We start from the raw sequence: 26,877 nt of genomic DNA on the forward strand, positions 1-26,877 counted from the left end.
GAATATCTATTTACGCATTTACGACTGTAGTTGCATTCAGTAAATGGCATTCAAAAAAAAGGTGAGCGTTTTTCTCTATTCTTAAATTTTAAGTTAGAAGATGCTTAAGGCAACAAATGTTTTACAAAATATGAAAAAGGCAGAGTAACAAAATGGTATTTATTGATAATAGAAATAAAATTGTCTTAATAACAAGGATGGTCTGGGAAAATTCAGACTTTATGGAGTTCAGGAGTATTTTAAACCTGTCAAACAAAATATCAAATATACAGTAAGTTGTCGGATAAGTAAAGGTATATCAACGGTACATTTCAGAATGACATTTTAAAAGGTGATAACACTGTACTAATCTAAAAATGTTGCAAATTTCCATGTTAAACAAAGACTTTAAACTTTTAGTAAATAACATCAGAAATAACTCGCAGTGTTACTGACTTCAAACAAATTACTGGACCAATCTGTACGTGATGTACCGTCCAGCAGTCTCACTTGGTCTGATAATCTTAACAACCTATCAAAAGAAAAAATATAAGACACATTCATTACAGTAAAACTAAAACAAAGAAACAGGTTATACACACATTGTTTTAAAACCAGGAAGAAGGGAAGTTCTGCTTTTTGTCTATATTATCAATACAAATTGTTGTATTGAAACCACCATTGCAAGATCCGTTGTGTTTCACACGTGAAATTAAGTTCGGTATTTTGCACTTGAAGCCCTGTTTTCAGATTGTTTGTGATGAAGTTTTACTGAGATTTGGGCATGCGGTGCTGGCCCGAGAGTTTTCGGTTTCTGTTCTATCGCCTCCCACCTCTATAGTGGGTGTGTGGGTGCACTGGGGCAGTCCTTCCTAAAATGCATTAAACTTTCGTTTACAAAGACGTGAAACTCATCGAGTGGTCAGGGGTGTTCACTGATATGCTCACACAAAAATCGCTGCAAAAGATGTTTTCCAACAGCATTCGTTGTAAACTTGCGGACCTATTTTTCCAAACGCCTCACACCCGTATATTCTTCCGTTGAGAGCTTGAATAATAGACACTCCAGCCCAGTTGGTGGCGATAATCTGCCTTTGCCAAGTGCAAGAATACAAAAAAGTCCCGGTGCGGAGTAATACCGTACCTCACACCACATCTAATATTAATATAAGTCAATGCAGTTGGACAAAACTACGATAATACCTGTTGGACAGCATCTTTTGCAGCGATTTTTGTGTAAGCATATCAGTGAACACCCCTGACCACTCGATGAGTTCCACGTCCCTGCAAACGAAAGCCCAATGCACTCTAGGAAGGATTGCACCAGTGCACCCACACACCCACTGCAGAGGTGGGGGGCGATACATCACAGGCCGAGAATTCTCGGGACAGCACCATATGTCCAAATTTCAGTCAAAATCGTTCTATTTCATCATAAACAATCTGAAAACAGGCCTTCAAGTGCAAAACACCGAACTTGTCCCCCAATATTGGTTGGTTAGAAATGAATTCTCAGTTTAAACTCAAACCTACCTGGCCTCTTTTCAAGCCAAAGTATCGAGCCACAGGGTCCCCAGCTTGAATCCTGGGAAGCTGGCTTTCCTTTAGTTTACTGGGAAAAAGTTGGTTAAGGTTGTTGTAACGAATTAAATAAAAGTACTCCTGCTGCAAAATGAGCAATTTTAGTAGATGCATATTTATAATGTTGCAGTGACTATGCACATTCATAAAAAACTAAATCAAATCCAAAATATGGCTGCAAGCAACAATACCGGGGTTAAGCCATGAATGAAATAAAGTTGAGTTTGGATGAGAACCTAAAGAAACCATATGATTTCAGATCAGAAAATACAAAACTGATCAACAAACATGATCTATGTTCTTGCCCACTGCAATCGTCCCTCTCTATTTGGAACACTAGGGGCCTCATTTATAAAACTGTGCGTAGGATCCTTACTAAAAGTCTACGTATGCAGAAAAGCTAAAAATGGCATATAAGCAAAAAAATATAAAGACTTATAAAACAAAGCAATGTTCCCTTTATAAATCACAGATCACCTGCAAGTGTGCGAACATGAATCATCCTCAGATCCCACCCTTCAAACCCATTCTCCTGTCACAACCTTTGCGTAAGAACTGGCGTACGCACGTTTCCAGAGCCGTTTTGTACATACGCACGCTTTATAAATGAGGTCTCTGAAGAAAAATGTGAGTGGTGCTTGCTGTGGCAAATATTGGGACACAAAACTATTACAAATATAATGAGTCAAAAGAGCCCACCCCCATATCTCTACAATGTTCTGATACAGAGAAAAAGCTCTTGCAAAACGGTTGCTAGGGATTGTATTAGCATCTATCAGCGATTATACTTCAAGCCATGAAAGGAATAATCCATGATTACATGATTTTAGATTAAACTTTGCAGTAGTTTTTTGGCAAATTAGCCATTTTTCTATGTAAAAAAAACACTAGGTGGCGCTATGACAAAATTGTGCATTCAACCTAAGGTCATGACTGTGTTTCATCCAGCTAGTTTCATTACACTTTAGTTTAGCGAAGAAATGGTTGTATGATCATAGGACTTGCTTCATGTAAAGGTTTTGTTCAATTATAAGACCAACTAGTGGTGTAGGCATACCATTTTTCTTGTGAGGCCTCAGACTCTGCAGGGTTCCTACACCTCAGTTAACTTCAAATTCAAGGACCTTCCAAGGACTTTCCAGGTCAAATACCCTCAAATTCAAGGACTAAAGGTGGGGACACATTTCAAGTGAGAGCAAGGTTACAGTGTGTTATCTTTAAAAATACATTGTTACAGTTCCCTTTCAAGGGAACTCGCGCTGCGTCACTGCGGTGAAACTTTGGGGACGCCTCCAGGGGTAAGTGCGTCTGAATGTGTATATCAAATTCAAACAATGGTGAGGCTTAACGACAAAAACGGGGTGATGCGGGAGTCAGGAAGTATATCGCTATCTGAAATATTGCCAAAGACGCGTTACAGGGACGCAGGAAGTATAGCAAGGGAGACGCAGCATCTCGTTCCCTTCTCAGGGAACAACAGCTACATACGTAACCCGAGACGTTTTCATGTGTCAAACACTACCGTGCAAAAAAGCATTTTGTTATAAATCAACATTTGCATACAGAAGATACAAGCATTTAAAGTGAACAGTTTAGCACGTGTGCCTAAAAAGTCTAGAATTTTTATGATATTATCCTACACTACACAGGGAATATGGATTTTTTATCATGGAAACTTCTTGCATAAAATAGATACAAGCACTTTCAATGATCTGTATCTATGCATGTATATTTTGAAAAACTTCCCAGGGCCTTGAATTTTTCCCACCAGATTTCCAAACTTTCAATGATTTCAAGGACCCGTGAGAACCCTGACTCTGCTCATATATCAGTGTATCAAATCTGGTAAAAAAAATTACATTTCGTTATCGTTACAACTAAACAGGTCTAAAAAACACAAAAAATGAATGTAACTTTTCGTTTTTTGCAATTTTTGGCCATTTCTGATGAACATTTTAAAGTCACATCAATATAGTTTTTGTTCAGAAGCTAATCTAATGTTCTTCCTGTGGTGGTTTCGAGTCGAGGGGAATAACACACGCAGAGATATTCGCGCATGTTTTTTTAGCGCTACTTTGCTGGACAAGACTAAGCGTAAGGCGAAACCTGGCATGTTCGATACTGTTGGACTCGGCAATGACTCAGAACTCCAAGAAAACAAGTCCCACGAAAATACGTCAACCGCAGCCAAAGTTATGGGCATGTAAACATTAGTCTGACCACTAGGTGGTGCTGCGACGAAACAGTGTATGCACTCTCAGTTCCTAACTGCAATTACAAGTACCAAGTGTTGTGTCATTATGCATAAGTTTGGCAAAGATACAACCTTAAATACATTAAAAATGTATGTACATTTATTTTTTCGCAATTTTTGGCCATTTCTGATGGAAATTTTAATATAACGAATAGAGTTTTTTGTTCAGAAGGTAAAATAATGTTCTTCCTATGGTGGTTTTGAGTCGATCGGAATAACGCTCGCGGAGATATTTGCGTGTGTTTTTTTTAAGTGCTATTTTGCGGTGCAGGACTAAGTGTAAGGCAAAACGTGGCATGTTCGGTACCGTTGGACTCGGCAACGATTCGGAACTCCAAGGAAACAAGTCCCGTGAAAATACGTCAACCGCAGCCAAAGTTATAGGCATCTAAACATTCGTTCATCTGACCACTAGGTGGTGCTGTGATAAAACTGTGCAGGCACCCTCAGTTCCTGACTGCCATCACGTGTACCAAGTGTTTTGTCAATAATACGCCTAACTTTGGTAAAGATACAGCCTCAAATCGTTTTTTTTGCGCTCTTCGTAAAATCCATTGACGTGGTATACGACAACAGATTGGTTTAGCAAAATTCTTTTAATAACTTTTTGCCTTGATGTTACATAATGATTTTCGTGGCATTGGGACAAAAGCTCTAGGATGAGTTCGAAAAAGCAGGTTATACAAACAATTAAAAAAAATATATGATTTTTTTAAATGACGGAATAAAAATAAACCGAATCGTCTTGAGACAAGGAATCGGAGGAAACATTTTGTTTCTAGGACTTACGGGTCAAAAGTTATTAGCAAAAACGTATGTGCAACTTTGGACTGTTTGCGGGTTTGATATACAGACTTCAAATTTGCTGTGAAATCTTTCTGGACTGTGCTTTATCAGTGTGCCAAAATTCATAACTTTCCTTCGTACGGTTTTATTGGCTGCCATAGACGCAATGGCAGAAGAAAAAGGAAGAAGAATAATAAGAAAACTAACAATAGCAATAGTGTTCTACACCCATTCTGGGCTTAACCCTTAAAAAAAATCTCATGAAAGGATACTATCTTGCCAACAGCTCGGTCACTTCCTCTTTAGTCATCACTATGTGTTCGGGCACAAGCTGCAAGAGATTGATTTATTATTGCACAGAAAGCACATAACATAAACGTACGCTTCAACATAAGCATACGTTTCTATTTTTGCATAAATGGTCACAAGAAAAAGCCAATAATTACTCACCTCATGTTCAGTAATGTTGATCAGAAGCTCTTGTTGAAGAAACTGCTCGAGTATGTACTTCGGTGCCATGTCTACCAGAGACTGAAATTTAACAAAGAAATATCAATGCATTGAGCTAGATTCCTGAGGTCTCATTTATAAAAATGTGCGTAGGATCCTTACTAAAAGTACTATGCAAAAAAGCCAAAAATGGCATACACCAAAAAATATTAAGATTTATAAAACAAAGCAATGTCCCCTTTGTAAATCACAGATGAACTGCAAGTGTGCGTACATGAATCATCCTCAGATCCCACACTTCAAGCTCATTGTCCCGTCAAGTTTTTTTTTTATATCACAACCTTTACGTGGGAACTGGCGTATGCACGCTTAATAAATGAGACCCCTGGTCACAATGTGTTACTGTAGCTCAATAGGTACTGGTAGAGCATTGTGTTGGCATGGGTTCGATTCCCAGGAACATAAATAAATGCTTTGGATAAAAGCATCACGATACTAAATGAATAGACCTTGCCTCACCTGCTTGGCTGAAGGGGTCATGCCCATCTGTACTACAATAATGGCTCGTGTGATGTTCTCCTCTTGCATACGTTGGCAGTACATCTTTATGGTTTTGATGCCAACTTTGGGTTCCTCTGAAAGCAATCATACAGTGTGACAATACCATATTAATATATGGCGTATTGTATAGGTATAATAGATAGGTAGGTGTAATAGATGACATACCAGGAAAGAAAACAAACATCTGGTCGGTTGGATCGTCGTTGTGGGCGACCAGGACAGTGAGGTCGGTTCGTCGCGGTCGACCCTCACTGGGTTTGTCTCCAAACTGACTTTTAAACTCATCAAGGGTCTGGTCCAATTCATCTTGCGTTACTAAATATCCGCGATCGTGACATAGCTGCAAACAGGATTTAGGTTAACTTAGTAGTTTACACAAACGCTCAAAAATATCATTATTATACATATGTTACATATTATGAATATATACATTGAAATGTGTTCATTTTCTTATCTAATAGTTGAATTTAAATTATGATCAGATCGGAAAGTTACGGCAGCCGCGTTGTCTCGCGATGTAAACAAGTACGGCGTTTCATTTACCTGCATTATAGTTTTTCTAATTTTCCATAATCGGTAAGTCTCTTCTTCGTCATCCATGGTGAGCAAGAAAAATAGTATTTATAAAAATATCGTAATCAAAACAGCAGCCCTGCGAAATAATCCTCTCCCCACGTTTGCTTTCCGTTGCTGGCGCATGCGTGTGACGTCAAAATTTGCGTCACAAGTCAAATCTATGGCGCACATTTAATACGCATGTACAAAATAAAATAATATTATTTTTGTATATTTGCGTACATGTCTAGATTTTTTTATTGTTTTAATATGTATTGATTAAAATAAAAAGGAGATATTGATACAGATCTGGTTGTAAACAGCATGCCGATTTTTTTTTTACTAGCTTCGTCATTAACCCAACTTATTGTGGAAAGCTTATTATTATTATTGAAAATATATAAAGTATTAAGTATATGCTTGTTTTTCTGCTTTGACAAATAGCATTTTTAATAATGCTATGTTTAGATTTGTCCAATGTAAAAATATATACAGGAAACAATCTTATTAATATTTTTATTTTGTTAAAAAAAATTTAATAAATGCAAATGTTCAAAGCAGTCACCAAGTTTGTATGTTCTGTTTGTGATTAAATTCTTGGGAAAGAAAAACTGCGTGTGTTTGTTTGCGTGCGTGCGTGCGTGCGTTGTTTACATAATCAGTTATATTGTGTAAGATCAGGGGTACAAATTCCACTGATTAAGGTTAACTTGTTTTATTAAGTGTGTTATTTTTTTATCAGTAGGCTGTAGTGGATTTGTTCCAGTTAACGTTAACTTTCTATGTACTAGTATTTCAGCAGCAACAACATAAACAGCTTTTGTGGCCTAAACGCAACTTCCGGTAAACTTCCACATAGAATCAATAACATAGTCGCAAGTCGCTCGTTGTGGAATCGCAATACTATTGTTGGTATTTATATATGATACAGAATACTGAATATCAACACTACTGTATTTAAACGCTTTAATAGTAGCCTACATTTAAATAACACTTTATTTTTTTACATTGAAACATGTTGTTGTCCAAAAGTCATTGCTTCCTTTTTTTAAAGTAGCATACATTTTTTTTATAATATGCACGTCATGTAACAGCTGATTTATCTATGTGGACCAAGTACCAATAGGCACCAGCATCAGCCAGTTTTTTTCAGGTTGTGTAAGATCTTCTTCACCCAGTGCCCTATGACCTCATTGCCTAATATCACATTGCACATAATGGATTGATTGTCAAACCCCCTCCTGTAGACAAGCTTTGTGCCTGTATTCAGCAAAAATCCAGCCAACAGGAGAGAAACAGCCAGCGTGTCAAGTTAATGTTTATTTTGGGTCCCTTATATAAGCTCATTTTTAGTGTTGTTGATGTATTAGGTGGTTAGTGTCTGGAAAACCAAAGAGGATTTAATCTAATACGCTGTCTGCCATTTCAGTATAGGAAGTACTGAAAGGCAGCCATGCGTTTCGTGGGAGCCACTGTCATTTTCTCTTTAGTGTTGCAGACAATGGTACGAGATGCTTTAAAACATTATATTATGTTAAGTGTAATATGTGTGCTGTGGTTTAACAAGTATATAGATGTGAAGTATTTGTATAATTTGTTTAAAGCTAGTTGATACAAGTATAGGATATACTTTATGTGTATATATGTATTCAAATTTATGCTATTTTTATTTTCTCAGTCTGCACAATTAGAGGATTGGCAGACGGCTAAATCCATTTATGAATTCACTGCTACGGATATAGACGGAAATGAAGTTTCCCTGGAAAAATACAAGTGAGGGATGCACACATCCACTTTTTATTATTGTTTTTTATATTTATATTGGCAGAGGCGGACACTACTTAAGTATTTTTACTTTCTACATAAAAGTACATTTTTAAGTATTAATATTTTATCAGTGTTTTTTTTTTTTTTTTGAAAACACATTCAAAAGCATATTATCATATTTTTCCACTACATTTCATAATTTTTTTGTGTTTATATTTAATATTTAAGTACATTAAACATTATTTTTTTTACTTTTACTTAAGTAAAAAGTACAAAATTTTTATGTAATTAGGTATTAAATCAATTTGAATATGCAATATAAAAGCAATGCACAGTATGATTCTATGCTTTAGAATGTAGTGAACATTTTTTAGTAAATTGAAGTAATTTTTCCCAAGACAAACACTCGGATAAAGCACAGATGGTTGGAAAATTTACTTAAAATACTCAAGTAGTGTCCACCTCTGGTGTTCATTAGACATTAAGAATTACTATTGTTGTAAGTTTGCCAATGTTTCCTAACAGATGTATGTTGAGTGTGACGGTCATATTAAGATGGAAAATTCCTATTTGATTCCCTTGCATCAATAAATGTGAGATAGTAATTTTATTTAATTTTTTAGGGGTAATGTTGTAATCATCACCAACGTTGCCTCAAAATGAGGCAAAACCCCCGTAAACTACTCTCAGCTTGCAGCAATGCACGCCAAGTACGCTGAGAAAGGTTTAAGCATCCTGGGATTTCCATCCAACCAGTTTGGCCGGCAGGTAAGTCGCAGTGTAAATGCAACTGTAAACGACTAACTAAGCTGTAAATGATTAACTTTTTTGACGATGCCATTTTCTGTTTTAACAGGAACCGGGATCCAATGCCCAAATCAAGGAATTCGCCAAATCTTACAATGCAGAGTTTGATATGTTCAGTAAGATTGATGTGAATGGGGCGACCGCTCACCCTTTGTGGAAGTGGCTGAAGGAACAACCCAAAGGCAAAGGATTTCTGGGAAAGTACGTTTTTTCCTGATGGTTCATCTTCCTAAATGTAAAACTGTACAATTAAATGGCTGTGAAGGGCTATCTGAAACTGATTAAAATGTGCTTTTACTTTTTTTTTTATTAATTTAATTGTTTTTATTTTAGTGGCATCAAATGGAATTTCACTAAGGTATGTTATTTTTTCCTTACCAATTTTATTTGTAAAAATATATTGTTAAATTGTATGAGAAGCTTTCTTTAATATTACACCTGGTGTATTTTTTGTATAATGAGAGTAAATGGGGACAGTTATCAAGCAAAATGACAAATCACCATTAACCATATGCTCTTTTTCAAGTCATTATATAAATAACTATGTGTTGCGAACAGACTTTTTATTTATTTTTTATGTTCCTCAAAAAGCATGTTCCCACACTGTAAAAAACGCAGTATGAAGTTAAAACAAGGTGGTTTTGCAAGTCAATTCAACATAAAATCTTAAGTTTTGACCTGTGAATAGTTGTTGTAACTTAAGTTAAAGTAGCATAAAAAAACTGCATCACATATTTTTGTCTGCCTTTAAAATAGTGCAATGTGCTGATACTTTTTTGTGTCTTTTCAGTTCCTCATTGATCGTCAGGGTCAGGTTGTGAAGAGATATTCACCATTGCAGGATCCAAGTGTAAGCACTTTAATTTCTACTTTCAGTCTGTTGTTAATCATAAACTAGATTAAACATTGACACCTTTAAGTTGCGTTTTATATCCCAATCGTTTCTCTTTCAGGTGGTTGAGGCGGATCTTCCCAAATATCTCTAAATAACATTAGAGTCCTATAATCAAATGACCCAACTCTGGCCTCTTTCTTTTCTGCACTGACTGCTGGGCATTAGTGTGATGTCATCTCATGGACTAATGATGGTGTGTTTTCGAAACCCCTCTTGAGGAAGAAACAGACCTGATGCATTTGGCGTGCAACCCCCTCCTGGGAACATTACCAGTGTCCAGTGATCGATGTGGAGAGATTATTATGCTTTCATAATAAAATATGTACGTTTATATTGGGTTAAAAATGTTGTCATTGTGTGGAATTTCTTAATAAACTAAAACGATACTAAATCATTTGTGTAGTCAATGAGTTTCTAATATGAAAATGACATATAATCAATATTTTCAAATTAATTTGAATAAAAATACTATTATGCATATGGTTTTAGAAAGGCACATGCATTTGTATAGAAATATTATCTACAATATATGTGTGCATAACTATAATGTTGCCAACAGAGAGCAGCATCAGCTTTATCATCCTAATAACACTGAATCCAGCCAAACACACAACAGCGCTCCTGTGCATGCACTGAGATGTTTGATTCATTTTTTGAATCGGTTCGTTCAGACAGATACTGGTTCTCATAAACGATTCCCTAAATTCTCAGTTACATTGCACAAGCAAAGATGTTGTCATTTGAGACAGCAGAGAGTAGCCAGTCAAGGAAATTACGTTTAAATAGTAACGAAATGCGCTCAGAGCAGTTCGTTTGTTTAGGGCTACTGTAGAAAAATGGCGGTGCAAAATGGCGACTTCCATGTAAGAGCAGTGTATGTAGATAAAAACGGCTCATTTTCAGTTAAAGGGGCAATAAGTAGGATTTAGCCCCATCTAGTGGCGAAATTGTATTTTGCATTCAAACGAATAGTGCTCTCTAGCGCCTCGCTTTTCCAAATGCGTGTTGCAACTACGGTAGACGTTATGTAATCGCTGATCTTCTTGTCCGTTCTAGCTAGTTCACGTGTTCTGAACGAAAACGCGTTGTGGTAATGTGTTGGTAGGCAAGTGCTTTTTGTCCCTCTCTGCTATTATAGTTTATCAATACGGCGGAACGACATGGAAGCCTCCTTGGACTTACCCGTTCAATGTAAGTAAAGAGAAGAAATTCTAAGCTTACAAAGAAAAGTCAGATCACTGGCAGAGGTCATTTGACACCAATAAGGACATATTTATGAATAAAGACATTGATTTTGATTAATGAAACACTTAAAACCCTACGTACTGGCCCTTTAATAAAAACACAATGGTTCATAGTGTAAGTGGAAACATATGTAGCCTATTATATTGAATTTCTGTCAATAGATCCTCCTAAATTTTACACATTGCACCTTTATATGAAATGGTGTTCAAATCTTTATAAAATGCTTGTTTATGAAAATTCTGTGAAATTTTAATAAAATATTTGATTTTGTATGCTTATTGGTTTCTTTACATACACTTTTACACTCATATAATTTCTTTGTGTCCTCTGGAGTGACCACTCATCATGTGATGTAACCAATAATAGCAATTAACTGCATTAAATGTAACAAAAATCTTATTTCTGTTCCTGAAAGAACCTCTTTTGTTGCAAACAATTGCAACAGATATTTTCATATTCTGTATTTTAAAATGAATCTGTTTAAAATCCTCATAAATCACTGACCCACATACATATCCTTATGTTTTTTGGATTCTGTTTAATCATCATTTGGATTGTTTTAACTTAACATGCCCAGTTGTCACACATTGCATGGCATCATGATACAGACTAACTGCTTTAGGGCAGACAATGCTTGAATTACATGCAAATTAAAAGAGTCCTATATAAAATGATCTACCAGTATACCAAAGCACACAGTAAGACCGGCTATAGTTAATAACGATAGTTGCAAATTTCAGTAAACTTAGTAAACATCTATTTGCAATTGCTATTTCGATTTTTTTACTAATATATTTGCATTCGGAAGATGGCTTTCAAAAAAAAGGTGAGCTCTCTCAAGTTTTTCTTAGTTTTTCCATTAATGTCCAGTTTAATGGTTCCAGATTTATGAATAATGGGAATAAAAATGTTTGAATAATAAGGATGATCTGTGTTAATACAGACTTTTTAGGGGAAATTATTTTAAACCTGTCTAATAAATATCAATATACAGTAAGTTGTTGCAACAGTATATATATATATATATAATGCCAATTCCCTTTCACAAAGTTTTTGGAAATTGAATTGGCATTATCAAAAAAAGGCATTTTAATGGTCTTATCACTGTACTAATGCTGATGTTTGTATGAATACTTAAAAGTACTTAATTTCACAGATTTCTATGATAAACCAAGACTTAAATACTAAACATGAACTAGGTGCTTATACTGTAGTAAACAATATCAGAAATAATTTTCAATGTTACTGACTTCAATTACTGGACCAATCTGTACGTAGTCGGCATCCATCATTGTTTAAAACCAGGAAGAACACAGAAAAATAGAGGTTGTGCTTTCTTTGTCTCTACGATCAATGCAAATGGTGGTATTGAAACCATCATCAAAAGATCTCCTGTTGTGTTTTACATGCGGTAGTTTCACGTGAGCATACGATGGGTTCACGTGTGCACGCAAAACTAAACTTTATTTAATTTTAGCTCCATGTCCCCTTAGGGGCTCCGTAATGATCTTTTGACTGGTTATGTAAAGTTCATAATGTTTGATGTGGAGTAAAAAAAATTCAGTTGTGGCTACAGATTTGCATATTGTTTTTGTTTACAGCACAAGAACTGGTCTTTATGACTCATGTATTTAAATTTATGCTACTGTTAACATCAATATGTTTTTTTCAGTCTGCACAGCTAGAGGATTGGCAGACGGCCAAATCCATTTATGAATTCACTGCCACGGATATAGACGGAAATGAAATTTCCCTGGAAAAATACAGGTGAGACATACACGTCAGTCACATTCACTGTACTTTTGTGTTGTATATTTAGTTTAGAAATAAAAACTATTTATTTATTTCTGATTATTGGACATTTTGGATTGTACGCAGTGTCTCCTAATAGGTGAATGTTGAGTGTCATGGTCAAATTACGACGATGGCAACAATTCATGTCACCAAATGTTGGATTCCCTGGCATCAGTGAATGTGAATAATAAACTCTCATTCAATTGTTAGGGGGAATGTTGTAATCATCACCAACGTTGCCTCTAAATGAGCCGTGGTAAACTACTCTCAGTTTGCAGAAATGCACGCCAAGTATGCTGAGAGAGGATTAAGCATCTTAGCTTTTCCATCCAACCAGTTTAGCAAGGTATGTTGCATTTACTGTAAACAACTAACTAACGAAACTACCCTACTAATCCTACTATACATTTTCTGTTTTAAAAGGATACAGGAACCAATGTCCAAATCAAAGAATTTGCCAAATCTTTCAATGCAGAGTTTGATATGTTCAGTAAGATTGATGTGAATGGGCCGACAGCTCACCCTCTGTGGAAGTGGCTGAAGGTTCAACCCAAAGGCAAAGGATTTCTGGGAAAGTGAGTTTGTGTATGATGGTCAACATCATTAATGTAAAACTGTACTAATAATTATAAACCATGATTTTGGTTATAAAGCTACAGAAAAATGGTGTTGGGGGTAACGCATTGCAAGTAATGTGCATTACGTAATAATATTACTTTTCTGAAGTAACGAGTAAAGTAATGCATTACTTTATAAATGTACACATTAATATTTGAGTTACTTTTGTTTAAAAAGTAATGCAAGTTACTTTTAAGTTTAATTAATTTGATTTAAAAAAAAATATGTACTGAATTAAACTAAACGTAGTGATGTAAAATTACACATTCTATGCGCATGCGCCAGTTTGAGTCAGAAGTAACTTAATATTGTACTGCATTACTTTTAAAAGTAACTTTCCCCAACACTGCAGAACAAGATGTTTAATTCTTGAATGCTAAACTGATTTGACTGTTTGTTTGCTTTTTGTTGATTTTATTATAGTGGCATCAAGTGGAATTTCACTAAGGTATTACATATCTCCACTTTTACCAATACACTGTAAAAAAGTGGCCTTAAAATTTTGAGTTAATTGAAATTAAAAATATTAGTGGACACAGCATATTTTACTCTTTTTTGTTTGTTTGAGTCAACTAATAGTTTTTAGTTGAATTAACTTATATTTTAAGGTAACCAGGTAACGTTTAAATTCAACCAACAAATATTTTGTACATATTAGGAACAGATATCCAAATATTATTACTTTTTTATTATTATGTTGTTGACTTGTATGAGACATTTTCTTTAATAGAACACATGTTTTTTTTTTCTTTAATTTAAATGATGACTGAAACTGGCTGTAAATTACTTATATGACAAATAATATATATTCTCTATAAGTCTATATATAAAATAATATTTTTTGTGTAAACTTCCATATTAATGTTTTATTTCAATTTTTTTAAATAGTTGTATGTGCTATCTGATAATTTTGTGTCTTTTCAGTTCCTCATTGATCGTCAGGGACAGGTCGTGAAGAGATATTCACCAATGCAGGATCCAAGAGTAAGCACTTTACTTTCAGTCTGTTGTGAATCTATATTTTTATTAGATTTCAATATTGCACATTATATCACAAACTTTTTTCTTTCAGGTGGTTGAGGCAGATCTTCCCAAATATCTCTAAATAACATTAGATTCCTATTAGCCTATCGAATTACTCACCGCTGCCCTCTTTCTTCTCTCCTACTGACTGCTGGGCATTAGTGTGATGTCATCTCATGGACTAATGATGGTGTGTTTTTAAAACCCGGCTTGAGGAAGAAACAGACCTGATGCATTTGGCGTGCAACCCCTCCTGGGAACATTACCAGTGTCCAGTGATCGGTGTGGAGAGAGAACCGGGCTTCTTCAGTTACCCTACATAAAAAAATATGTACATTTATATTGGATTAAACATGTGTGGATTTTTTTTAATTAAACTTAATGAAACTCAATAATTTGTCTTGTTGTCAATGCGTTTCATATTTATAAAATATAAAAATTACTGATAATCCATTAAAAAATATTTTATGAAAGATAATACATATACTTTAATATTTAGGCCTATATGTTTTATGCATTTGTATACAAATATAATATTTATAAAAATATATAATATTTATAAAAAAAATATGTACCGTCAGCATGTGTGCATTATTAAAATGTTGCCAACAGAGAGCAGCATCAGCTTCATCCATCCAAACACCCAACAGCGCTCCTGTGCATGCGCTCGAATGTTCGATTCATTTTATCGAATCGGTTCGTTCGGAAAGATGGCATCATTGAACTGGTTCTCATAAACGATTCTCTAAATTTTCTCTTTTGTCGCTCACAAATAAAACCAAACCTTCAGTTCCGATTTTTTCCTGTTTAGCTTTAAAAAAAAAAAATTTCGTAACAGTATTATCACTATGTTTAAGAACAATGTTTCATTTGGCATTCCAAAGCCTCCAAAATGAAAAATACCTTATTATAGGCTACAACTGTAGGCTTTTTATAGTAAATTGTAGGCTAGTACATTGTAGTATATTAAAGTAACACTAGTATTCTGTAGTATTAACTAGTAAGTTGATAAACTGTAGTACGTACATATTTTAGTAGGCTACTTTAATATGCTAAGGTTCAAAAACAGCATCTAGCAATTTTAGTTTACTATGATTGTAACTAAACAAATTTAGTACATTTAGTACATTTCCAAAAAAAGCTAAAAATACCAATGTTTTATTGTAGTAATACGAATTATAGCAATAAAAACATATTTTTCGAAATGTATTTGAGTCTACGTAAGCCTAAAAATCATAAATGCCTTTTTTTCGTGTTTTACGAGCGCTTAGGAAACGGTTCATACGAATCATTCTTAAGAACTGAATCACTAGTACACGAATCGGAATCACTTGTGCATGACAGCTCCGATGAGAGAGGACCACGACGCGCATTTACGGTCCTCGGTTTCATATTTAGCTCAGTTTCTTCAGTTATTCAGCTCCATATATACTAGAAGTGAAGGTGTATATATTCATATATTCGCGAGCATCGGTTGTCAAGGAGGATTCATTCCGGGATATTGAATGGAAGCGGCGGCTGAAGGGGCGAGCTGCCTGTCTGAGGCCGGGGATGAGAGCCCGTTATCCGGGGCGGCAGCGTCCGAGGACGCAGGGACGACGGACGAGGACGCGGGTACGTAAACGCCTGGTATTCGATTTTAAACAAGGGACAAAAAGACATTAGATTAATACGAACGTATCCAACGTCACGTGACTGGGATAGTTACACATGGATGGAGCTAGCTGAACTAGCATCCATGCCTGGTTACGCGAAATTGCTTTATGAGATTTGACATATCTACATTGGATTATTGGAGTTTATGTTTGCACCTAGGATAAATAGTTAAAATGGATGTTGTCAACTGGTTAGTTTGATACGAAGAGAAAAAAAACTAGCTAACCATTAGGATATTAGGGATAGTACTGGAGTGTGACAGATGGGCTGATGCGATGGGGAGGGGGTTTCAGGTGAGACATGGGGCAAAGGGTTGGGTTGGATCTGTGTCATCTAATGATTAATAAAAAAAACTTTTGCATATGCAACATTTATGCACATTGATGTTTATGTTATACCTGTTTGCATGCATTGTCCATCATGTCTCTTTGAAGGACAAACCTTTACATTGAGGTGCTTTGAGTTGCAGTAATGTACTGAATGGTTAACATATTTTAGTACAATGGTACAAGAGTACAATCATTGGTGGTCACGTGCACATGAGGAAACTATTAGCAGTTTAATACATCATAGTCTCGATTGGTAAAGAATACCACAGGAGGATACTTTAACTGTCAGATTAGTAAACAGGATAAACTTGTATTTTGCCAGCTTAGACCAAAAAAGGAAAAAAATGTCACAAACACACACACACGCACGCACGCACGCACGCACGCACGCACGCACGCACACACGCACACACACACACACACACACACACTTACTGGTTTAATAGGTACTTATAGACACAAATAATCAACATATATTTTTATGTTACTTTAAAGGCGGGGTGCACGATCTCTGAAAGCCAATGTTGACATTTGAAATCACCTAAACAAACACACCCCTACCCCAATAGAATCTGGACCTTCTTTTGATAGACCCGCCCCACACATATGCAATCCAGACATGATATTGGCTACGTTGACACGCCCCTTACTGCTGATTGGCTACAAGTGTGTTTTGGTACTCGGCCTGACTCTCTTTTCCAAATTGTGCACCCTGGCTTTAACTTAACAAATTAAGTTAAAGAATTTGAACTTAAATACGTTTTTTACAGTGTACCCATTTTGATCGTATGCGTATGCAAGGAAACTTTTGAAACTATTCGTTATCAGATGATAGTGGTTACACGCAGTTAAATGTCAGCGCAGATCGGTTGTCATAAATGCCACATATTGAGGTCTGGTGTTAATGTTTTCTTCTGTGAAAAAGCATCTAAACAAGGACGGCACGCTCCCTGCTTGCCCTGGCGTTGGTGTTTTCTGCCTCGTGTCCTTCTGTTTTCATTGCTTTGCTCCTCTATTTCTCCTGTCTGGATGGGTGTGTGAAAACATGCTGTGTTGGAGCGTTTAATCACATAGAAAACACATTCATGGAGTACAACAGTGAGTCACTTTCTCTTGTAAAGTAAAGTGGATGGATTCACTCATTGGCCCTTTGCTTTAGGGGCTTAAAGTTTCACCATCAAAACAAAGTGATTCACAGGTTTATGTTGGCAGTGTTGATGTCCAATGTTGCTAAGACTCAGATACGATAATGGTCTTATATACAAGTGATAAAAGCATGCAGGGCATAGCAGGTTGCCAGGTCTTTGCTATGTAGTTGCTACGGTGGTAGATGAGGCAGATTATTCATAGCACAAATTCTGAGTCACAAATATCAAAGTTTAATACCCTGAGTTTAATGCTTTGTTTAAATCCTAAAAGCTGAAATCGCTAACATTCGCCTCTCTAGCGACATCTCTGTTTGAAACATAAAATTGCAGGTTACTTTGCGTTCTTATCTTTACGTTTGTTCGGAAACAACTGTCATTTTCTTGCGAAATCCAACCCAATACTGAATCGTGATAAGGTAGGAAGGCAGTTTCGAACTCTAAGGTTTAAGGTTACGTTTTTATTTTTGTTATACTGATACATAACGATTAATCGCGATTAATCTATTGCAGAAATAAAAGTTTTTGTTTACATCAAATATGTGTGTGAACTGTGTATAATAACTTTGTATAGATAAATGCATACCTGCATGTATATATTTAAGAAATATTTACATGTGTAAATACATTTGTATATTTATGTATAATATATATAAATATTAATACTTTTCTTAAAATTATACATGCATGTGAGCATATTTATATATAGATAATTATTATACACAGTTCACACACATATATGATGTAAACAAAAACTTTTATTCTGCCATTGATTAATCGCGATTAATCGTTATGCATCTCTAGTTTTTAACCAAAAACGTTACAGATTGCAGCTTTAAGTATGAGCAAAAGTAATACAGAAGCTTGTTGTGGTTATGATGACATTTATTATTACATAGTAGTAATATGATCATTTATTTGATAAACATTATTTAATAACATATTGATAAATTAATAATAATGGAATTTTTTTTTCAAGGCTAGCAGCGATTTTTACATTTGTCGCTCAGTAGCTTATTAGAAAAAGCACTGAAACAGTGAAGATAAATTGTGTCTTTATTGCAAATTAATTATAAATCAATTCTGAGGTTATCACCGCCTAATGGACTGTCTCAAGCATCCGCTGCATGCCGCGGAAGTAAATATACACAATTAAAATGTCTGTGATATCTGCACACTAAGCTTTCTCGGTTTATACAACTAACAACCCAAGGGACGCGTGTATAATCAAACAGTCTCCAGTTTCTAAGAAGCTCATCAAAGCTGTGTAGTGTTCTGCTTGCCTGCAAAGAGTCAAGGTCGCTTTGTAAAACAGGGCAGGTCTGTTTACACACTCCACCATGTTTTTTCCTCGACAGCCGAGACAGCTCGTGTTATTCTGATAGGTCACACTGTTGGGAGTTTTCAAGCTCCGGTGGGAAATGGAAAGCAGAGCAGGAATTGCATAATGTCGTTCTGTATTCCTCAGCCACCCTCATTCATGCCCGAAGGGTTTGGTGCTTTTTATAGTCTTTTTGCAGATCAGACCACAGTGAGTAGACGCTCGAGCCCCATCGGCAGGTCAGACACAGTCGTGTGCCTCCTAAGGGGGAAGCACAGATCCACTTCTTCAACACAGTTGTTGTCAGAGGATGCATGGCATCACCAGAACCATTATGATTTTTAAGACCACTTCAATCCAACATGTTTTGTTTGCACAGGCAGCATCAAAAATAGGAATATCGGATGTGCAAAGAAAGTATAGCCGGCCTATATGATTTAAAAATGAAACATTGACTTAAAGGATAATTCCGGTATTCAACACCCTGAGTCTCATTTCTGGTTTGTTTTGGATGAACTACAGTGATGGACACAGAAATTTTGACAATGGGTCGAGTCTTGACTTTTCGACTCATTTAGAAGCATCTCTTGGCTGCTTCAGAATGGAAGTCAATGGCCATGCACAAACATGTCATTAAAACAACACTTAACGTTCATTTTCAAAACTGTACTACTCACCGAGTGGTTCGTGGTGTTCGTTGATGATTAAAAACAAATATATTGGCGCAATGTATGATTTCAATCCGTGTTATTTGCTATAGTGGAACTGTTTTTTCAGATACCTCACAACCGCGTATATACTTCCGCTCTATATTTGAGTCTGAAGCATGAATGAACGTAGTCCAACAAACTGTAATAAAACGGTAGCATACTTTCAAAATCAAGTTTATTTTTAACACTTACACCATCCAATATGTTTTTTTCATCAGCAGAACAATAAAGAAGATATTTTGCAGAAACCCCGGTGCTCCGCCATGCAAGTCAACAGATCCGCACACTTTAAGAGCTAAAGCATATATATCCAATACAACAGTAATCCCCCATGACTCCGTGTGACATATTGACGTCTTGTAAAGCAAATCAATCAGTTTTTGCAAGAAACTGAACGTTATTTACAACATTATTAGCGTGAATGCCAAAGCAGGAAGCGTGCTTTCCGTTTGAGGTGATCTCTTCCACTAGTGCTGCTGCTGTTGGCTATGGATGTTGGTCTGTCTGCGCCACCTATAGAGCGGGAGCGTGAAGCGCACTTCCTGCTTGGCAAAAGCTCTGCATTAACGCTGTAAAATATTTATATATATATTCGAATCTCAAAACTGAAAATCGAATGTCAACCCACGGAACTAATATTCGAATATTCTGGTCCAGCCCTACAAATATGGGAAAAAATTCTTCTGAGAGAAACCGAGCGAAAAAACTACAACCTCATGTAAACAAACAGGCCCTTTTCTGTTTCCCGGCGGCGGAGTGATATATCAGCGAGCAAACAGTCTTCCAAGAGAGTCAATGGAATTTTACAAAATGCCAAATAAAACACGACAGAAACTGTATTTCGCTACACAACTTGTTTTTAATCATCAACGAACACCACGAACCACTCGGCGAGCAGCACAGCCCCGAAAATGAACGCCAAGCGCTGCCCCAATGACATGCCCGTGCATGGCCATTGACCTCCACTCTGAAGCAGTCAAGAGACGCCTCCAAACGAGTCAAAAACTCAAGACACGACCCATTGTCAGAATTTATGTGTCCATCACTGTAGTTCATCCAAAACAAATCAGAAATGAGACTCAAAGTGTTAAATACCGGAATTATCCTTTAAAGACCAACTGGTTGCACAAGCAGCAAAGGGAAACTTGCCTTTTTTAGAAAAATAGAAAATGCTATCTCATTTGTAAGTGGCTTTTGGATACTAAAATCCTAAATGATTAAGGGTCAGTGACGTGACGTTAATTATCTCGTGTCCGTATGGTTCAATTAAATATAAAAGGGTTAAAATTTTAAAAATAAATTTGCAGATTACTTGCATACATTCTCTTTTTTGAGGACCAAGTCTAAAATTTCTGGTTTTATTTCACCTTGAAAGAATAATTGGGGGATAATTGCAAAAATGTCAATGTGGTGTAACCGGTCTGTGTCAATTGGTGTAACTATTATTTTTTTAAATGAAAATATAAATATATTCATTAAAAACGTGAATATAATATAATCACATAATAGTTTAGTGTAATATGATTTTTTAAACACATTTTTACATAATTTGTCAAAGATTATTTAGAAAACAGAGCTCTTTTCAGCATATGTCAGGACAAATATTACAAAAACTCAATTAAAATTTACATTTAGAAATAACTAATAAAATTATATTTAATTTTTTTTTTTTATGATTACACTTACTTGCCATCAAGGTGGATAAAATATTTAATATTTTTCCTCCTGTGGCACAATTGGCGGTTACACCATTTGACATTTTCAGGTCCATTCAGTCTTAACTTTCATAAAAATGGTGCAAATGTAATTTTTTATGGCATAAAATGTACATAAATACACTATGTGCATTGAAATAAACCTGATGCATGCTTTTAAAACAAGTTTTTTAAAAAGATTTTTGAATTTCTCATCTTGCCAAACCTTTTTTGTCACTGACCCATAAATGTAAATGTTTCAAAATAAATTTGCAGATTACTTGCATACATTCTCTTTTTTGAGGACCAAGTCTAAAATTTTTGGTTTTATTTCATTTTGAAAGAATACTTAGGGGATAGTTGCAAAAATGTCAGTGTGGTGTAACCGGTCTGTGTCAATTGGTGTAACTAGTATTTTTTTTAATGAAAATATATATTCATAAAAAGTGTGGAATAAAATATAATCATCTAGTTTAGTGTAATATGATTTTTTTAACATACATTTTTACATAATTCGTCAAAGATTATTTAGAAAACAGAGCTCTTTTCAGCATATGCATTTCAGCAGGACAAACATTACAAAAACGCATTAAAATTAACATTTAGAAATAACTAATAAAATGATATATATATTTTTTTTATTATTATTTTTTATTTATTTATTTATTTATGTATTTTAAGGATTACACTTACACGCCATCAAGGTGGATAAAATATTTAATATTTCTCATTCTTTGGCGCAATTGGTGGTTACACCATTTGACATTTTCAGGTCCATTCAGTCTTAACTTTCATAAAAATGGTGCTATTGTAATTTTGTATTGCATAAAATTAACATAAATACATTGAATTAAACCTGATGCGTGCCTTTAAAACACGTTTTTAAAAAAAAAGATTTTTGAATTTCTCATCTTGCCAAACCCATAAACTGACCCATAAATGTAAATGTAGCACACATTTACCCCACTTTCAGCAAGGACTACAGGGTAAATGTTACATCATCTAATTAATATTCATAAGTAAGGTTGTAAGGTTTCAATGTCCCTGATTATCACCATTTTGCCCTTCAGCTCCGGTTTGTCCCAGGGGGATTGTCTTTATAATAACTATACTTTGTAAGTCACCTTTTAATGCATCTCTTAAATGATACATACACGGATAAAGGAATGAAATCGAGTAAATTAGAAGTGAGCAATGACAAGTTTGACGTGCTTCATCAGTGGTCTTATGATATCTTGTTTCCTTTTTGGTTTGCTTTGTACAGTTTTGCATTTTTCAGATATTTGGGATCATACTGCTTGTTTTTCTAGACTCTTGATCATTTATTTATATCTATACGTTATAGCTTCTCTAAATATAGTCCTATATAATGAATGTTAACTTGAGGTGTCAGATGCTCTGTCGTCAAGTTCATCATTTCAAGTTAGTTTCGAGCTGTATGTGATCACACCATCATGGAGCCGGTGGAATTTCAGGAGGTGTTTTGCTACCTCATTAGCACTGCCGAGCTTTTATAAGTTTCTTAATATAATTTAAGAAGTTGCAGAAAATAATTGTCATAAAGACCATAAGCAGAAGTTGTTAAGTCTTGAAACAGCTTTAGATGAAGTTGTCGAACTTTCTTTTAATTGTAAGGTGTTAACAATAAATGTTACAATCAACATTAAAGACTGCCCCGGGCCAGCGTGAGAGACGCTAGGGCTAATAAACAGTATTGTCACTTCCCCGATTGGGCCAGTGCTTCGCCCTCAGTCACTAAAATATATTTTTTGCCTATTTGTCTGTAGTGTTGGGGAAAGTAACTTTTAAAAGTAATCCATTACAATATTAAGTTACTCCCAAAAAAGTAACTAATTGTGTTAGTTACTTTTCATGGAAAGTAATGCTTACGTTACTTTTTAGTTACTTTTTCTTGGCTGAGGCTTGATCTCTTTCAGGCCTTTCAGGTGTTTTTTATGACTGAAAAGTTCTGCCTTCAGACATTTCATATTTCATCACAAAAATGTCGATCTCTCGCCTGCCATCTCAGTTTTTGACTAAAGCTGTTACCACACAGGTTTGTACGCATAGAGTGCATAATGTGACTATGTTTAGTTTAATTCAGTACATATATTTTAAATCAAATTAATTAAACTAAAAAAGTAACTTTCATTACTTTTTAAAAAGTAAATCAAATATCAATGTGTACATTTAAAAAGTAATGCGTTATTTTACTCGTCGTTACTTCAAAAAGGTAATATTATTACGTAATGCACGTTTCTTGTAATGCGTTACCCCCAACACGGTTTGTCTGTATGTATTCTTATGCAATGTTACCATCGAGACACATTTTAAGTGTCGCGAACGCTAACTTCTTAGTAATGTCATGAGGTTTCTACTACCTTTTTGGTTGTTGTTGACGCTGTTGCAAGTGTTGCGTGTTATGTCAGCTGGTAGAGCAAAGAGATGTTAACCCTCTTATTATTAGGGATGGGTATTGACAAGGCCCGCACGATACATATCACGATACGATACAATACGTTGCGTGTTGCGATACATTGCAATGCTTTTTTATCAAAAAATTTAAAAAATAGAGCTGATTTTTTTTACTTTTTTTTTTTCAAAGCCAAAGTGCGTCCACACGAAAGCTGCAGGTGTTTTTACATTTTCTGCCATTTTTTCACTCCCGCTAACTTCTGAGACATTGGCCGTATATAACAGACAACTGGACAGCAACAACTGGACAGCGGTGGAGGAGGTCGTTTGATGCACACAAAGGGATTATTATTCATAAAAAAAAATATATATATATATCGATAGAAGACATTGAAATATCGGCACACTAAAAAAGTATTACGATAGTTAGCTGTATCGATATTTTTGCACAGCCCTACTTATTATGAGACCAAACTAAAACATACATTTCTTGGTAGCAAACTTTTTCTTGGTTAAAACACGACAAATTAAATTATGCAGTCTCTTTCCTTGTAAAGCATACAAGTCGTGAGCATTTTCCTTTGAAACAAGATACTACATTAAACAAAACCTCGAAGCTCATGAGAACCGCAGACAGCACATAGTGGTTAATGTTAAGACATATCAACACAGCATATTAATAACACTGTTTTATTCATATTGGTTCGTTCTGAGATCAGAATTTAAAGTTTGATTTTACATTGATTTCAATCTTTGACATGACCTTACTCAATCAATATAAAGATATCAAGATTATATATTCACAGAATTTTCTTTACATTATGTAGGAAGATTTTATGTAAATCACAAACATTTTTATTTTTTCTGTAATAAACTACTAAAATGACCAAAAACAAAATTAAAAGTGAGTAGTATTTTTGCATGTCTAATGATCTTTGTTAGATATGTTGTCGGATATATTAGAGAATAACAAAACTTCAAAAACATGGATTTTTCCCCCGTCCAGCTTAAACTGAAGCCAATCCCATCATCACTGCAAGAGGCTACAAACTCTTGGAAAAGCATTTTTATGAAACCACAGTGTTGCCCAAACAGTCCTCTATGAGGGTCAAACATTGACAGCTGTTTCAGAAATAACAGGAACTAACTTGGTGTGTTGTGGGTGTGGACGTGTTTTTTCAAAGGTGAAAATAGAAATCAGGTTTTGTTTATGATATTGCGGCAAGATTTAACTTCTTTATAACTTTGTTCAATGGACTACTAAACAATGAAAACTACTACATTTTACAGGTAAAAAGAAAGGTTGGTTGAAAGAGCTAATGATAGCTGTTTTCTAACTTCTAGCTGTTCACTGTACACTTACGGTATATTCAAGGCTCTCTAAGCGAATTCACGCGTTTTAGACCATAAAACATTTTTCGTTACATATAGCAAACACTCCTTACTATCTGCTTGCTGCCTGTCCGCTGATCAAACTGTAAAAAACGCGATCTCTGTAGACAGCTCAGGCTCCACAAACTGCAATAAAAACACAGTGGCCAAACCTGCACCACGAAACAAAACAAAAGTGTTCCAGCCAATAAACGCCAAGAAGGATTTGGGGGTTGGGTTTGGGCGCATTCATGAAAGCACGGAAGGGAGGGGGAGGAGTTAACTACGCTTAGTTTGTTTGAAAACACATTTCAAAAATCAACACACCGATTCGCTTAGAAGACCGATTTCGCCTTTCACACGGGGCGAAAGCGTTAATGCTTGATGGAAGGGTTGTCTGAAGCATGGCCAACAGCCAATCACAGTGGCTCCGGTCTTGCATAAACGTAATTGGCTGGCTCGCACTAGGTTATTTGCATAAGGCGATCTGATTGGCTGACGCACGTTGGCGCTTAAAAAGTTAAGAAATGTTCATCTTCTGCCATGAGCAACGGCAGTGACGCGACGTTTACGGATCCACAATTCAGTTCGGCAACTCATGATGTCACCCATTAATAGTAAATATGAAGCGTTAATGCTTACTGTACGTTCAGCCGCCACCAACTTGAGCTTCCAAAGTTACCGGAAGTCATTCATTTACAATGGAAGCCAGCTTTTTTCAGCTGCAAGGAGCGTCAAATCCATCGGCACCGTGTTTTGGGCGTTTTGAGCGACCATAGCATCAATCAGAAAGTTGAAAGAAGCTTAACTTTATGGTAATGAGCTATGACACGGTTCAGTGGCAAGCAGCGGCAAAACGGCAGCAACCAATCGGAATATAGCCTAGACGTTCTTCACTGGTTGATACCGGAGAAACATACTGTATGATGTAAACTTTTGTTCCTACCAAAACATTAGTTTTGAGAAAACAGATTTCAGAGCGGTCAAAGCCCCAACAAGCTTCCTCGTTCTTTTTGACAAGCACCCTTGACTGGGCGGTCCTAGCTTCTTTGGAAGCTCAAGTCGGCGGCAGTGTGAATGTACAGTTACGCCTTTGGGAATGTACCGTAAAAAATGCTGGGGGGAGTTATCAACCCAGCACTGGGTCAAAAAGGGACAAACCCAACTCATTGGGTGGTAATTAAACCTTTGCTTAACCCAAAATGCTGTTTTTTTGACCAATTGGTAGGTAAACTATACATTTTTTTGGGTTTGTCTGTTTTTGACCCAATGCTGGGTTGAAAATAACCCAGCATTTTTTAAAAGCCCAGTGTTGGGTCAAAACGGCACAAGCCCAGCTGTTGTGTTAAAGACATAGTTGGCCGATCGTGAGCCCCATTTACTTCCGTAGTAGGAAAAAAGAATACTGTGGAGGTGAATGGGGCTCATGAACGGTTTTCCACAAAATATCTTCCTTCGTGTTCATCAGAACAAAGAAATTTATACAGGTTTGTAACAACGTAAGAGTGAGTAAATGATAAGAGAATTTCCATTTTTGGGTGAACTATACCCTTTAAAAAAAAAAACAAGATGTTAAATGTTTAAATTTGACCCAACAATGGGTTAAACAACCCATCATATGTTAAATGGATGTTGGGTTCGTCCATTTTTGACCCTACGCTGGGTTGAAAATAACCCAGCAATTTTTTTAAGTGTAGCTTTGTCTAAACTACTAGGTCATCTTAAACCAGAAAAACCAGGAACTAGCTGGTCAAACTGTACTGGTCATACGTACCATCTAGGTAGCCACAAGATGATAATCCAGGTGGCCAAACCAGCCAATAACCAGAACTCTAGCTCTACCAGCTGTTTATACCATCTCAGCCCTCCTACCACATGGCACAATCCAAACCGGTATAGTCCAGCTTGGACCAGCTACTTT

At 35.9% G+C, this 26,877-nt stretch overlaps 3 protein-coding genes across 8 annotated transcripts in view; 2 read left to right on the forward strand and 1 right to left on the reverse strand.

Annotated features, from left to right (window-relative positions):
• Window positions 1-140: 140 nt before the first annotated feature.
• Window positions 141-6,336, reverse strand: polr2eb (RNA polymerase II, I and III subunit E, b). Of its 2 annotated transcripts, XM_055217177.2 has the most exons (8): window positions 6,155-6,336; window positions 5,777-5,951; window positions 5,570-5,685; window positions 5,051-5,131; window positions 4,873-4,931; window positions 1,513-1,591; window positions 436-511; window positions 141-245 (listed from the first exon to the last, which is right to left on the reverse strand). In XM_055217177.2, exons 1-7 carry the CDS (start codon window positions 6,209-6,211, stop codon window positions 446-448), a joined length of 633 nt encoding a protein of 210 aa, XP_055073152.1. In that variant the 5' UTR covers window positions 6,212-6,336; the 3' UTR covers window positions 141-245; window positions 436-445. The 2 variants fall into 2 exon arrangements, with proteins under 2 accessions (XP_055073152.1, XP_055073153.1); XM_055217178.2 differs by having other exon boundaries at window positions 141-511.
• Window positions 6,337-7,432: 1,096 nt separating this feature from the next.
• LOC129453119 (phospholipid hydroperoxide glutathione peroxidase) lies at window positions 7,433-14,710 on the forward strand. Of its 2 annotated transcripts, none has more exons than XM_073861894.1 (7): window positions 7,433-7,670; window positions 12,553-12,647; window positions 12,885-13,020; window positions 13,098-13,249; window positions 13,716-13,740; window positions 14,217-14,276; window positions 14,365-14,710. In XM_073861894.1, the coding sequence occupies exons 1-7, from the start codon at window positions 7,620-7,622 to the stop codon at window positions 14,395-14,397; spliced, it is 552 nt and encodes a 183-aa protein (XP_073717995.1). In that variant the 5' UTR covers window positions 7,433-7,619; the 3' UTR covers window positions 14,398-14,710. The 2 variants fall into 2 exon arrangements, with proteins under 2 accessions (XP_073717995.1, XP_073717994.1); XM_073861893.1 differs by lacking the exons at window positions 12,553-12,647; window positions 12,885-13,020; window positions 13,098-13,249; ... (1 more) ...; window positions 14,217-14,276; window positions 14,365-14,710 and adding exons at window positions 7,845-7,939; window positions 8,557-8,701; window positions 8,790-8,941; ... (1 more) ...; window positions 9,531-9,590; window positions 9,694-10,026 and having other exon boundaries at window positions 7,511-7,670.
• Window positions 14,711-15,632: 922 nt separating this feature from the next.
• pip5k1ca (phosphatidylinositol-4-phosphate 5-kinase, type I, gamma a) overlaps window positions 15,633-26,877 on the forward strand; it is a 36,143-nt gene continuing 24,898 nt past the window's right edge. For all 4 annotated transcript variants that reach the window (XM_073861886.1, XM_073861887.1, XM_073861889.1 and 1 more), the window contains exon 1: window positions 15,633-15,929. In XM_073861886.1, coding sequence (XP_073717987.1) covers window positions 15,821-15,929 — 109 coding nt within the window. In that variant the 5' untranslated portion in view covers window positions 15,633-15,820. The remainder of the gene's footprint in view (window positions 15,930-26,877) is intronic.

The sequence above is a fragment of the Misgurnus anguillicaudatus genome, chromosome 23 (assembly GCF_027580225.2).
Source record: "Misgurnus anguillicaudatus chromosome 23, ASM2758022v2, whole genome shotgun sequence".
In the NCBI taxonomy this organism is placed as follows: domain Eukaryota; kingdom Metazoa; phylum Chordata; class Actinopteri; order Cypriniformes; family Cobitidae; genus Misgurnus; species Misgurnus anguillicaudatus.

What these genes read in the sequence shown, in the direction of transcription:
- polr2eb (XM_055217177.2), bottom strand. Translation starts at nt 6,211, where the DNA reads ATGGATGACGAAGAAGAGACTTACCGATTATGGAAAATTAGAAAAACT. An exon ending in TCAACATTACTGAACATGAG is followed by an intron (nt 4,932 to 5,050) that starts GTGAGTAATTAT and finishes AATCTCTTGCAG; the next exon opens with CTTGTGCCCGAACACATAGT. An exon ending in ACCGAGCTGTTGGCAAGATA is followed by an intron (nt 1,592 to 4,872) that starts GTATCCTTTCAT and finishes ACTTTTTCCCAG; the next exon opens with TAAACTAAAGGAAAGCCAGC.